The sequence below is a fragment of the Trametes versicolor genome, assembly GCF_000271585.1.
Source record: "Trametes versicolor FP-101664 SS1 unplaced genomic scaffold TRAVEscaffold_12, whole genome shotgun sequence".
Lineage (NCBI taxonomy): Eukaryota > Fungi > Basidiomycota > Agaricomycetes > Polyporales > Polyporaceae > Trametes > Trametes versicolor.
The window spans coordinates 697,079-709,596 of NW_007360332.1; the positions used below are offsets into that span (position 1 = coordinate 697,079).

The 12,518-nt window shown below is 59.9% G+C and overlaps 4 protein-coding genes across 4 annotated transcripts; 3 read left to right on the forward strand and 1 right to left on the reverse strand.

The window, feature by feature from the left end:
- Positions 1-1,873: 1,873 nt before the first annotated feature.
- Positions 1,874-5,559, forward strand: TRAVEDRAFT_31552 (uncharacterized protein; the record flags this gene model as incomplete). Its single annotated transcript, XM_008045191.1, has 2 exons — positions 1,874-2,250; positions 2,793-5,559. A coding segment is annotated over exon 2 (1,090 nt), but the record flags the coding sequence as incomplete, so codon positions are not given.
- Positions 5,560-6,255: 696 nt separating this feature from the next.
- Positions 6,256-7,164, reverse strand: TRAVEDRAFT_66965 (uncharacterized protein). The gene is made up of 2 exons (XM_008045542.1): positions 6,936-7,164; positions 6,256-6,875 (listed from the first exon to the last, which is right to left on the reverse strand). Exons 1-2 carry the CDS (start codon positions 7,101-7,103, stop codon positions 6,396-6,398), a joined length of 648 nt encoding a protein of 215 aa, XP_008043733.1. The 5' UTR covers positions 7,104-7,164; the 3' UTR covers positions 6,256-6,395.
- A 93-nt stretch (positions 7,165-7,257) lies between these two features.
- Positions 7,258-8,363, forward strand: TRAVEDRAFT_74711 (uncharacterized protein; the record flags this gene model as incomplete). The annotated part of the gene is made up of 5 exons (XM_008045543.1): positions 7,258-7,603; positions 7,660-7,729; positions 7,791-8,055; positions 8,112-8,235; positions 8,292-8,363. Exons 1-5 carry the CDS (start codon positions 7,340-7,342, stop codon positions 8,361-8,363), a joined length of 795 nt encoding a protein of 264 aa, XP_008043734.1. The 5' UTR covers positions 7,258-7,339.
- A 641-nt stretch (positions 8,364-9,004) lies between these two features.
- On the forward strand, positions 9,005-11,854 carry TRAVEDRAFT_74713 (acetyl-CoA synthetase-like protein). Its single transcript, XM_008045544.1, has 18 exons — positions 9,005-9,223; positions 9,276-9,330; positions 9,393-9,407; positions 9,469-9,495; positions 9,549-9,567; positions 9,625-9,654; positions 9,702-10,011; positions 10,069-10,195; positions 10,258-10,272; positions 10,329-10,375; positions 10,426-10,505; positions 10,555-10,588; positions 10,650-10,782; positions 10,836-11,037; positions 11,096-11,119; positions 11,180-11,249; positions 11,315-11,530; positions 11,594-11,854. The coding sequence occupies exons 1-18, from the start codon at positions 9,059-9,061 to the stop codon at positions 11,759-11,761; spliced, it is 1,737 nt and encodes a 578-aa protein (XP_008043735.1). The 5' UTR covers positions 9,005-9,058; the 3' UTR covers positions 11,762-11,854.
- Positions 11,855-12,518: the final 664 nt, after the last annotated feature.

Genomic DNA, 12,518 nt, shown 5'->3' on the forward strand with positions numbered 1-12,518 from the left:
CGCTGACCCGGAGCGACCGCCCGAGCTGCGCCAGCTTCCGGAATCCGCGAAGCCGCAGCGTCTCGCAGCGTGCTCCCTTAGTGCTTCTCCCTCCAGGGCTGACGGCAGCGCCGAAAACGCACCCGTCTAGGCCGCGAGGGAGATGCCCAGACTGCGTGGTCGCCACCCGCGTTGGGCGAATGTCCACAAGGGCGCAGGGAGTCGCATCAGGGAGATCCAGGGCAGGATATCAGCCGGCCGCGGCAGCGAGCGCGCGCACCCCGCGGTCGTCTGGCGACTGGTAGCCACGCCCCGTCGCCCCCGATGCGAGATCAGCGGAGCGCGGGGCCCGATTCGGGTGCGGACTTGCCTGCTGGGGCTAGCTGGAAGTTGGTGCGTCTGTGCGATTGATATTTTCAATTATCGTGTGTGTTTTTGACTTCCGTGGTGGGCTTTTGGGCGCATGCTGCGAAGTTGCAAGACGCCTCAAGACGCGCGGCGCCGCGGGATGGGCCGGCGAATATCATGCGCTAGGTGGAAATTTCAATTCGGTGTTCAATGGGCTTGTCGTCGTGACCGACGTGAGGCGCAGGCTCACTCGGGCCTCCGGGAAAATCCTAACTGGGAGAGCGAACTTGGTTCCTTCCGACACCAACCCTCACTGGGCCTGGAAAATCCCTGGGGCCCTGCGCTACCACTACCCGTAGGGATTGGCTGTGCCAGCTGGTTGCTGCCGCCCTGTTTCAAGTTGGATGTGCTATATCCTGCAACTTTATCTTCCTAGCAACGCGTGTATGGCTTGGTGCAAACGCGTAGGCTCGGTGAGTCGGTATGGTGCTGCTTTACTCCGTAGAGTGCGAATGCTCGTATCTGTGCCGCGTCAGGTAAGCCAGAGGACAATATCGCACCTCAGGAAAAGGTATAGATGCGTCACCGTTCCCCGGTCCCGGATAATATTGGATGGGATTTTGAGGTACAATCTGAGCGCGCGCGTCATGGTCTATGTATCGAGGCCTCCTGAGTTCGAGCGGTGAGCGATACCAGCGGATCCGTGCGATATCTGTGCACGATGTCACGGTAGCTTCCAGATTGAAGGGTCGGTCGTGTGAGTGGACCGGGCGGTCGAAGCTGGGTCAAAGGACCAGTCCGGCGTCTTGAGCAGCGCCCAAGGACATCTGCTCGGACTCCGCGTAATTCAGCTGGGATCCGGCGAGAACTTGGCTAGACATATGCACCAATGGCGGTCCGTGTAGGTTCGCACCCCAAATCTGGGACTGGATTTGATACGAAGCGGTTCGGCGCTGGCAGTGCGGCGGGATTCGCATGGAGAGAGAGGCAGGCCGAGAGCGCGAGCGCGCTTGGGCGCAGCCGCTTCGCGCATCAGACGGCGAGCAAATTTGCATCCGCTGAGCAGAGGGCTCGCGAAGGCACCCTTGTGGCTGGCGAGTGGGCAGAGAAGACTTCGTGGAGATGGATCATCTTCTCGCCGGGTGCAGACAAGGGGGAATGAGACCCGGGGTCGAGACAAGGCGGTGGGGGCTCGGGGAGTGAGTGCAATAAGTGGCCGCGGTGATGGGCAGTTAATATCCAGGAACACGCAAAAGGCAGGCCGGGTCCCGGGCGGGGGAGGGTGATGTGCTACGATCCGGATCTGTGGACTGATTGGCGAATAGCAGGGTCGGATAGGCTTACACGACGGTAATTAACTAGCGTGAAGGGCCCCGTACGGTCAGTCCTCCCTTCCCTTCACAGCTGGCTCGCGCATACAGTGACCGGCCGTGGCTTCCCCAGTCACACTCCCCATGTCCGGTCCCCGCTGGCGCCCCCGCCGCCCGTCATAAGCACTCCAACTCCCTCCCACCCGCCCTCTTCTCCTCCCCGTCCCGCTGCCCGTCGAATGTCCGCCGTCTAGCCAGAACACCCTCCTTTCGTCTCCTCTCTTTCGCTCACCATGCCCCCCGCACTCTCTCCTGGCGGCCGTCTGCGCTCTCGCACCTCGGACATCTCTGACCTGCTGCGCGGACGCCATGACTTTAAATCAAACGCGGAGTCGCAGCTGCCTATGCCTGTTCCGACCCATCTAGCGGACCCCACCACCCCGACAAAACCAAAGGGCAAGTTCTCCTTCCTCGCGAGGAAGAGGAAGCCCAGCGCTGCCTCTCCAGCCTCCGCTCGCACCGCGACCGAGGCTGCACAGAGGGACAAGAAGAACGAGGGCTTACCCCCCGTGCCCAGCATCGGCGCGTCGCCAAGTCACTTGCCTCCAGCTGGGTAAGCTTCCCCCTCATTTTTGCTCGGGTAGTCGTCGATAGCGCGGTCTTCGATGGCGTCCGCCTGTCTTCCTTGCCATCTTCTGGCGCCGTACCGCATGCGCCCCGTCATCTAGCCGCAGCGTTTGCTCGTCTATCATCTCTTCTCCGTCTGCCTGGACTCTTCAAGTTGCGGGCTGTTGATTGTTCTTGCCCAATTTGGCGTAGCCCAGGTGGCATTGGCGCCCGGCATTCAACGCTCGCGGCAAGCTGCGGCTGCGCGCCGGACTGCTTCCGTAGCCTTGTGGATATTTGACAGAGCTCTAACCACCAGACAGCTGCATATATGCGCGTACTTTGTAAAAACTACTGCTTTTTGTTGAACATGGGTCATGTAAGAAGTTGCGCACTTGATCCTGCGGTCGGGGCGCCTCATGGTCGACCACGTAATTTCGCGGATCCATCGATGAGGGGCGCCTGGTTTTAATCCTCCCTGGAATCCTGCGATGTGCATTCATATCTCTCGGTCTACCGCATGACTTGATGCTGACCTCTTACCCACAGCTCCGCCGCACGCGCGTCATCGCAGAACACAGCACCGGCTTCCCTTCCGCCGCTTAATGTGTCCCCGCCTTCACTCGGGCTCCCACAGCTCGAAGGCGAGTCTTCGAAGACAGCGACTCCCCCGCGTCCAGGCACCCACCAGAGAATTCCCTCTGGGATTCCAACCGCTACCCTCCGCAACCTCCGCACGCAAAAGTCGACTTCGTTCGAGCACAGCCGGCGAAGCAACGACAGCCATGGACGGAAGCAGTCCAGCTCGTCTTCCTCCCGCCCCATCATCACCATATCCCCGCCGCACAACGTTGCCGAGGGGACGGATGCTTTCCATGCGCCGCGCTCGGCTCCGCGCCCCCCTAGTCACCTCACTTCGCGTCGGCCAAGCCAAAGCGGGCTGCCCACCCCGTCACCAAGCACAGCGACCGATCGAACGGGCCCCGACTCTCCTACGTCGGACGCCGGCTCGATGACCTCTGTACAGTCATCCATGCAATTCCCGATTCCATCGGTAGATGGTCCACAGGGAGCATCCTCGTACAAGGAAGAGAGCCTATTGCGTCGGGACCACTTCGAGATCGGTCCCTCTGAGCCCGCAGGTCAACGACGAGGCACGGTGTCCGGTAGCCATCAGGGCGCGCTAGGGTCTATGGGTCGCAGCTTCATGCAGGAGCGTCAGCAGAGGCGGCACGTAAGCGTGCTACACTTCAATAAACCGAAGCAGGAGCCCAAGCAGGAGCCCGTCTCGGCGACCTTTCCGCGAGTACGTCGATCGGGTGCACACTCGGACTCGCCATCGACGTCGGGGCAGTCGGGTAACGAGAGTACTACGTCTTCGCATGGCACCGTCTCCGCCCTGTTGCGCAGCAAGACTACGGTCGTCCCGACCACGAAGAAGGTCCCTCCGCCATTATTGCGGACCTGGCACACGCCGCCCAGTACTGGACCTCCGACCGAGCCGTTGCCATCGCCACCCTCTAGCGCACCCCTACAGCCGCTCCTGTTGTCATCTACTTCCCGGACTAGCGGATTTTCTGCGTCATCGCCGCCTAGCCCGCAAAAGACCCTTCCGCCGCTTCCCCCCAAGGACCCACCCGCGCCCACCGAGTCCACGCGGTCGTCCGGCTCGCTCGGCGAAGCGCCCCCGTCGCCCGCACGAAGCGATCGGGCGATGTCGCCATCGCACACGCCGATGCGGCAGGACGCAGTGAAGAAGGTGCTCGAGGACGAGAACGCGTCCGCAGAGGAGCTGCGCGAGGCGCTGCGCACGCAGACCGCGAAATATTCACGGCTCATGGCGTACCTGCTCACGCTCACCGAGCGCCACGGGATGGAGAAGCACGAGTTCTTGCGGCGCATCGAGACGTTCGAGCAGGACGCGCGCAGGCGGGAGCGCGAGCTCAAGGGCCTGCGCTGGCTCGTCGCGAACTCGAGCCAGAGCGGAGGGCAGGCGCAGGCGCAGGGGGAGCGGCGGGAGGGCGCGCCTGCGCGGGCGGACAGCTCGACGCTGCCGGGGAGCGAGCCGCGCGGGAGGCAGCGGTCGTGCAGCGAGAGCGTGGCGAGCCCGCAGACGTACCTGAACATGGGCTTTGATTCGAGCCCGGAGACTGGCGGGAGCCCGACGCCAGTCCGGGCGCCGGGCGTGCTGGACTCGGTGCGGATGTCGATCGACTCACCGTCGGGGAGCACGGAGGAGGGCTTGTACGAGATGCAAACGACGATCTCGCAGTTCATCGCGCCAAACGCCATGAGCCCGCCGACGAACAGCGAAGAGCAGCTGCAGGACGCGGCGGGGAGGGCGGGGATGTCGCCTACGGCACGGTTGAAGCGGTCGAACACCCTGCCGGACGCCCTCGCGCACCTCCCTCTGGGCTCGTCCAAGCAGAAGCAGGCGCGGCGGACGAGCTCGCCCGTGCTTCCTGTGTCGAACAACGGGTCTCCTGCTGCGAACGTTGGCAGCAGGACAATGGTCGTTCGCTCAGGTCCGAAAGCTGGGCTCGGCATTGGCATCGATCTTTCGGCTTCGCGGCCGTCGTCTCCAGGTGCAGAACGCGACCCGCACGCGCGCTCTGATAGCTCGACGCTCTCTTCCTCGACGCTCTCCTCGCTGCCCTCCCTCTCCACGCTCTCCTCCGCGCTCTCCTCGATCCCCGAGACGCCACGCATGGACGCGGAGTTCCCGCTGCCCAAGCTCTCGAAGCGGTCTGAGGAGGACCTCGGGCGTGCGCGGACGTTCCACCGGCGGCTGTCGGGCTCCTCGCTGTCCTCGTCGACGTCGTCCGGGACGGGCTCGGGCAGCTACACGACGAGCTCGCGCGTGAGCGCGTCGCCGTCGATCGGGCAGATTTTGGACCGCTCGAAGCAGCCGGAGATGGACGCGATTCTCCGAAAATTGCGGGCGTATGGGCATGGGTCGCCTTGAACCGCCGCCCGCTCGCTGGATTGATTTTTCTGGATACCGGATACCGGACTCTGGGCCACGCCCGTCGACACTCGTTCACGATCGTTTCACGCACACCATCCACGGTTTGGATTCTTATCGTCTACGTTATTCGCTCTCATGGTTCCAATGGCACCCTGCGGCTCGCAGTCCCCCCTCCTCCCCTCATCACTGTCCCCTCTTCCACCCATCGCATCAGCTCCCGCACCCCCCTCCCTCCGCCATCCTCCCCGCACTCCGACCCCCTGATCCCCCCTGATCCTGCGACGCCGTAGGGGCAGCCACATACACGCCTGTACAGACCCACACCCGCTCTACGCACGATACCTCATTGGCCCCCGGGCCGCCCGTAATTCTTGGACATACAGGAACCGTACCCCCGCATACCCCTTGTTGGGTTATAACTCGCGCCGCTCTCTCTCTTCGTTAATGGCCCCCCCTCTCTCTCTCGTCTTCCGAGTCCCGAGTCCCGTCTCTTGCATCTCGCATCTGCATTCGCGTTCGCTAGCTTTGTTCTCGGGCACCCGCTCCCCCTGCCGGCGCCCGTTCCGCTCGCATCTCTCCCTCTCCCTACTACCCCGTTACCCTCGCACCGGCACCCACACCCCTCGTTTCTGTTTCTCTCCCCCGCCGCCCGACCTCCGACCACGCGTCCGATACCCACCCCCCGTATCTGGATCCACCGTTCTATCATCTTCTCGCCCTCCACTCCCGCCAGTCCATCCGTGCGTTCGGTGTACGTTGTGTCTCGTCGCTGTGTGGCGCCCCGTTTCTCCCTGGGTCCGGTACTTTCTCTCTGGCATCTCCGCATACTGGCGCTTCGTTAGACACCATCAGTTGTATCGTTTATTGTAACATATCGAATACATGTCTTTTCAACCAGATGGCGAGGTTGTGGCGGTGACGTTAACCAGTACTTATACGACGCGAGTGACAGAGGTGGTGGATCGTGTTTGATTCAGAGCTGTGGTGCTTTCTGAGCAGGATACTAACCGGTGACTTCGAGCTAGTCGTCGCGACTGGTAAGGCCCGAATGTATACGTGGATATATATGGTGCCATATTTGCCACAGGACGTACGATAAATACCAAGAGCAAGTTGAGGGAACAGGCGATAAGTACTGGCACATACAAATACACCACAAACATTGTACGTCCAGGTACTCCCTGCTATGACGGCGGTACAGCAAAGGGATCCTCCATCGACTCGTCCATCATTGCCCCGCCCAGGAGCGCGTCCGTCTCTTGCAGCTGCGACAAATCCCCCACATCCTCGAACGCCTCCCCGTCCGGCCCCATCCCCGCCAGCTCCAGGCTCATGTCCGCGCCCAAGTCGCCCTCCGGTGGCGGCCGCAGCGCCTCGTCTAGCACGTCGTCGTCGTCTTCCGGCGCAGGGGTTGGCGTCGGGGGCTGGAAGGATATGGAGAGTGGGTGCGGCTTGGGGGACGGCTTGGCCGAGTCGTCCTCTTCCCGGAGCGCAGGCGCGGGCTCGGAGACGTCGCGCGACATGAGCCCGGGGGTCATGTCTGGGGCGGTAGACCCTGCTGCCTCGTCCTGGTCCATGTCGTCGTCGCCGTCGACGACCTCGATCTCCTCGGGCTGGATGGGCGCGAGCGGCTGGTCCACCTCGCCCTCATCGTCGCTAAATTGCTGTGGGAGTGGGCAATGGTTAACGCGTCGTGGGAGCGCAGGATTGAAGCGCATACATACCTGCTTTTTGTCCGTTCGCACCCACTTGTAGACTTTGAGTGTCGAGCCGGGCGCCGCGCCGTCTGGCGGTCCCCACACTTTCTCCCAGCAGGGGACGGGCTGCATCAACTGCCGCCGCGACGCCTCGGACGTTGAGGTGCTGAATCCCACTCTTCTTCTTGTAGCCATAGTAGACGCGTGAGATGATTATGGGTGTGTAAGGGCGCGCGCGAGCAAGACGGTCGTGGACGTCCGGAGGCAAGACGCGACAATGGGCGCGCGCCCGGCGCCTGAGTCGCGTCGCGGTGTTCGCGCGCTCGGTGGCTTGTCCTCTCACCCTCATGTCACTCTGGCCCTTGCGGCCACACGCTTCTGCTCAGACTCACCTGGGACGCCCTCGCTAGGAAACCACTTACTGAACCGTCATGGACGATGAGGAGACCGAGCTGCGCAACCCGTTCCCGTCTCCGCCCTCGCACTATACACGCTACACGCCTCACAACCTCAAGCTCCTCGAGCTGCTGCGCGAGCGTCAAGGGGAAGATGCAGACCTATATGCGCTGAACCAGTATGAGGTGCTCTCGGACCAGACGGACGTGCCCGACTGGCCAATCGCGCAGCTGGAGAAGCCTCGTGTCGACTGGATACTGGAGGAGGGGCACTACACCGTCTTCGGCGACACTTGGTTTGTATGTATGCTGCATGTATATATTTTGGAGCTATCCTGAGGTCTCTTGTCGCACAGATCAAGGAGAAGATACCTTCGCTAGCTGAGCTGGGCGGACACCAGCTCTATCCCGCAGACCCTAGCGTCGGTACGTTCTCCCCATACGACCCCTCACTATGTGCCGCCTGGGCTGACGCTCTTGGTTTTAGACCGCCGGCCAGCACTCAATAGCATCCTGCGCTCTCTGCTGGTCACATATTCTAAGCTGCTGAACTCGCTCCTCTTGCCGCCACCTACAGCCTCCTCCCAGATTGAGCCAGAATGGAAGCGGCACCTCGAGTGGATCAACATACTGGCGCAGAACATCATGGCTGCTGCGAATGACCTCCGACCTGTCCAAGCTAGGGGAAACCTAGAGCTTATGATGCGCCGTCAGCTCGAGCTTCGAAAGGAGGAGACTAAAACCATCCATGCGTACGCGCGGTTTCCTCACCACTTGTAAACTTCACTGAAGCTAAATATTGTCTAAGGAAATGCGATTCCCTGGAGGCACAACTAGCAGAGCTTCGTCTGGCTTCCCATGGAGCAGCGTCCGAGGCAGACCCCGCGGCTACTAAACCAGCGCCAGAGCCGTCAGGTTCAGATACGACGCAGGTGCGCTTACATCCGAATTTCAACAGTCCTTCCGCGATGCTCAGCGTTTTCCATAGACTACATCATTGTTGCCTGTGAATAGTTTGTCCATGGACGACGTCCTGTCCTGGGCGGAGGAAGTTGCATGACACAGATCCGCGGCCCTGTTTGCATCAAGCCAGCTTTGAGCCAGCTGTTCGATCACAAGAGCAGAACACATCACTTCTGACATACGGCAGACCGGACATCAAACGCGTAATGTGGGTATGTGCAAGAGGCCCTGCTTCTGGTGTCTTTCGGCGCGAACCTCGGACCGTCATACGAAATGGCGAAGCGGAGAGCAGCGCATGGGTCCTCGGTGATCTGACACTGACAGGCGTCCAGGTAGCCGCCTCCAAGAAGTGACAGATATCGATGAATGGTATTCGTACATAGGTGAAGTGCAGTCAGTGCCGCACTTCACCAGTTGAATACATCCACCTTGAGGTTAGTGCATATCCAGGTAGAATGGTTGCTTGGCACTCCACGTCAGCGTGCGTAGTCTTTGGCGCACTCTCGTTCTCACAGTACGGTCGCTAGTCAGGGGGCCGGTCCTGCCTTCTGGAAGCAATGTGCGTGCGATGCATAGCTCAGAGACATGATCAGCGTGGTTCGAGCGCCCCCGCGGGTGAGTTCCTGCGCGCTGCGCTGAATTACCATGTGCCTGGGTCCACGCAGAGGCACCTGGGAAGCGGCCAGTATATAAGGGCCTCAGTGAGAGCGGGCTCGCGCACAACCCCCCGCTCTTTTCCAATTGCACGCGCACAAGCTCCGAACCGTCGGCCCTCGGATACCGACATCGACCATGGCTGAGATACATGGCAGCGACGCGCCGCTCGCGCACATCCCCGACGACCTGACCATCTCCCAGTTCATACTCGACACACAACACCCTCTTCGCCCGGTCCCAAACCCGGAGCAGCCATGGTTCATAGACGAGACGACTGGCAGAGAGATCAAACTGAAGGAGGTTAGTTATTCTCGGATAGCTGAAGTCGAAATGCTGATGGTCCTCGTGCTAGCTGCGCGCTCGGATCTCGGGCCTGGCGAATGCGATGAAGGTTCGGTGGAACATAGGTGACGCGCCTCCGTTGATTTCGGTGGTGGGCGTAGCTGACTCTGATTCGCCGCGCTTGCAGGAGAGGACGACGTCGGTATGTACCTTGGTTCAGCATAACCGGTGGTAGCTCGCCTGTACTAACCAGCGTTATCAAGTGTGCATATTCAGCCCCAATCATGTTGGTCAGTTCTAGTCTTTCTATTTTTCAGTCCTCAGCTTGACGCGGCGTACGTAGATTATGGTGCAGCAATTTGGTGCGTGTACAGCATGCTCCGATTGAGACCGGCCATCCTCACACGAGGTTAATGAAGGGCGACGCACCAGCTTGGCAGTATTGTCACGTATGTCCTACTGCGCTGCCCCCGCCGCACTCTACTGAACACACCAGAACTGCGAATCCTTCGTATACCGCGGAAGAGGTCGCATATCAGTTAGAGGCCACGAAGGCTAAATTGATCATCGTCCACCCGCTCAACCTCTCCGTGGCGCTAGATGCCGCGCGCATCGTCGGGTTGCCCGCAGGACGCGTTGTCCTCTTTGACCCGGTCCCTGGGTCTTCCCAGGCCAATGTACAAGATTTGGTTACCGAGGGATTGAAGGGGCCTCTGCGGTTCACCGAGAGACGGCTGAAGCCGGGGGAAGCCAAGAAGAAGCTGGCCTTGTTCTGTTTCTCAAGCGGAACCACTGGTAAACCTAAGGTTGTTGACGCCGTACTCAATCTCTAGTCACGGCTGACATAGGATCGCATTTTACAGGCAGTGATGATATCGCATTACAGTATAATCGCCAATATGGTACAGGTTGCACAGTTCCTTAGACTCACCGACAAGACACTACCCCCAGAGCAACTGGCATACAGGCCGGGAAGTGTAACACTATCAGGTGTGTTGCCACAATTCACTTTGCCTGCAAGTGCGCGTTTCTAACTCAGTGTTTTCTCACAGTCCTACCGTTCTTTCGTAAGTCCCAGTACAACCAGTCATAGTGGCTGGACGTCTCACACAGACGCCCACAGATGTATATGGGCTACATGTGATCCTGTTTGGCAGCCTGTTCTTTGGGGTATGCATGTCTATTGAAGCTTTTGCGGACATGTACTTATCTCTCTGCAGAGCACGATCGTGGTAACACAGAAATTTAACCTCGAGCAGATGCTCAAGAGCATCCAACGCTACCGCATTACTCATCTATTGTAGGTGTATGATACTGGTCTACTATAGCTGTGTGCTGATCCGCTGCAGCCTCGTTCCTCCCATGGTTGTTTTACTGTGCAAGGTCAGCTCGCAACCACGTAACCACACCACCACGACAAACGCTGCTCACCTTCATCTTCTAGAGCCCCATAGTGAAAAATTACGACCTCAGCTCAGCATACTTCCTTATGGTAGGCGCTGCGCCGCTGAGCGCCGACCTCACGGAGCAGCTCGTCCGCATCCTTCCTCACGCGCCCTTTATCGGCCAAGGATATGGTGCGCTTCTCCCGGAGATATTCTCCCTTATCCTCCACGCTGACCTGCATTAGGTATGACCGAGCTGGCGACCAGCGTCGCGCATCTCCGTCTAGACATGAAGATCGGCACACCAGGGAACTCGGGCATGCTCCTGCCAGGGATCGTCGCGCGGGTGGTCAAGCAGGACGGGACGCTTGCGGGATACAATGAGCTTGGGGAGCTGCTCCTCAAGAGCCCGTCCATGTCACTCGGATACCTCAACAACCCGACAGCGTAAGTGGGCTTGTCGCTTTTACCTCGTAGCTACACTTACTGTATACTTTGGCTGCAGAACCGCAGAAACATTCACGGATGGGTACGTTCACACTTCCTGGCCTGCTATTAGCTTCTGCATACTAACCTGATACTTACTCAGCTGGCTACACACCGGCGACGAAGTTATGATCAACGAGCAGAAGGAAGTCTTCGTTGTCGATCGCATCAAGGCACGCTGCCCCATCTGCCCCGCTATCTTCTTCTCCTGCTGACTCTCAAAACTCACAACCAACAGGAGCTCATCAAGGTACGCGGGTTCCAGGTCGCACCTGCCGAGCTCGAGGGGCACTTGCTCGAGCACGCCGACGTCGTGGACGCGTGCGTGGTCGGCATCCCCGACCAGTATTCTGGCGAGCTGCCGTACGCGTACGTCGTCCCGAGCCCCGACGCCCAGGCGCGCATCGCACGGGGTCCCGCCGAGGAGGGGCAGGTTCGCACCGCGATCCTCCAGGTATGTCACCCCCCCTGTGCGATAGTGATAGCGATGGGCTTACCACGTTGCATGGGAATGCAGCACGTCGCGGACCACAAGGTGTACTACAAGCGGCTCGCTGGCATCGAGTTCCTGCCTGCGATTCCGAAGAACCCGAGCGGGAAGCTGTTGCGGCGGGTTCTGCGCGAGCAGGCGAAGACTGACCTTGCGGCTGGCAAGCTGAAGCTCACACCGAAGCCGAAGTTGTAGGTTTATTGGTAGTGATACTCTATCATCATTCTAGGAGGATTTTCGGTATAGATGTCTGCTCTGAGTACAACTTGCATATACTTCTTTCATCTAGTGCAGTGTATCGACATACCTTGTGGCGAGGTCGCGCAGCGCGCGAAGGTTCTAAGCCTGCGGGACGCTTACCTCGGATTCCAAGACATTCCATTCTCACTCTTCGCTCTTACCTCGTCTGCCACCCTCACATAGCCCCTGCAGCTGGGGCCCGAAACCTGAGGACTGAATACAGTCCAAACATTATACCGCTTTCGGGCGAGGTATGGGTCCGTATGTTTGCATGGAAAGCGGGATGGGCGACTCAGGTCTTGCTAGATCCGGCCTCCGATTCTCTTCCCACCACTTGGTATGATGATGGCGAAGAAGGGGGCGTCGGGGACGTACCGCAGCCGTCGAGCCGAGAGATGCGCATGTTGTCTCTGAGGCCCGCGTGACCATCGCCCCCACCAGCTTCAGGTATGGGCTACCCGCCACACGACCGGTGACCAACGCCATTTACCCCTTTACGCAGCGCATCCCGGCCGCCGTCGTAGCCGTCTTCCGCGCGAGCCCGTCGCCATTTAAGGTGACAGCGTAGCGCGTTCACGTCGAAGTCGCTCCTATTCTCGTCCAACCATCTTCCCAGGCGCAAGCTTCTCGCACACATCTCCCGGGCACTCACCATCGTATCCTCACGTGCGGAACAGCGGCGCAGCATCCTAGACGAGTTTAGAGCCAAGAA

Excerpts from the sequence above, each read along its gene's own strand:
- TRAVEDRAFT_66965 (XM_008045542.1), bottom strand. The coding sequence starts at position 7,103 with ATGGCTACAAGAAGAAGAGTGGGATTCAGCACCTCAACGTCCGAGGCG. Across the intron at positions 6,876-6,935 it reads TGCGAACGGACAAAAAGCAG|CAATTTAGCGACGATGAGGG; the intron begins GTATGTATGCGC and ends CCACTCCCACAG.
- TRAVEDRAFT_74713 (XM_008045544.1), top strand. The coding sequence starts at position 9,059 with ATGGCTGAGATACATGGCAGCGACGCGCCGCTCGCGCACATCCCCGAC. Across the intron at positions 9,655-9,701 it reads CAGCTTGGCAGTATTGTCAC|AACTGCGAATCCTTCGTATA; the intron begins GTATGTCCTACT and ends TGAACACACCAG. Across the intron at positions 10,506-10,554 it reads TACCGCATTACTCATCTATT|CCTCGTTCCTCCCATGGTTG; the intron begins GTAGGTGTATGA and ends GATCCGCTGCAG.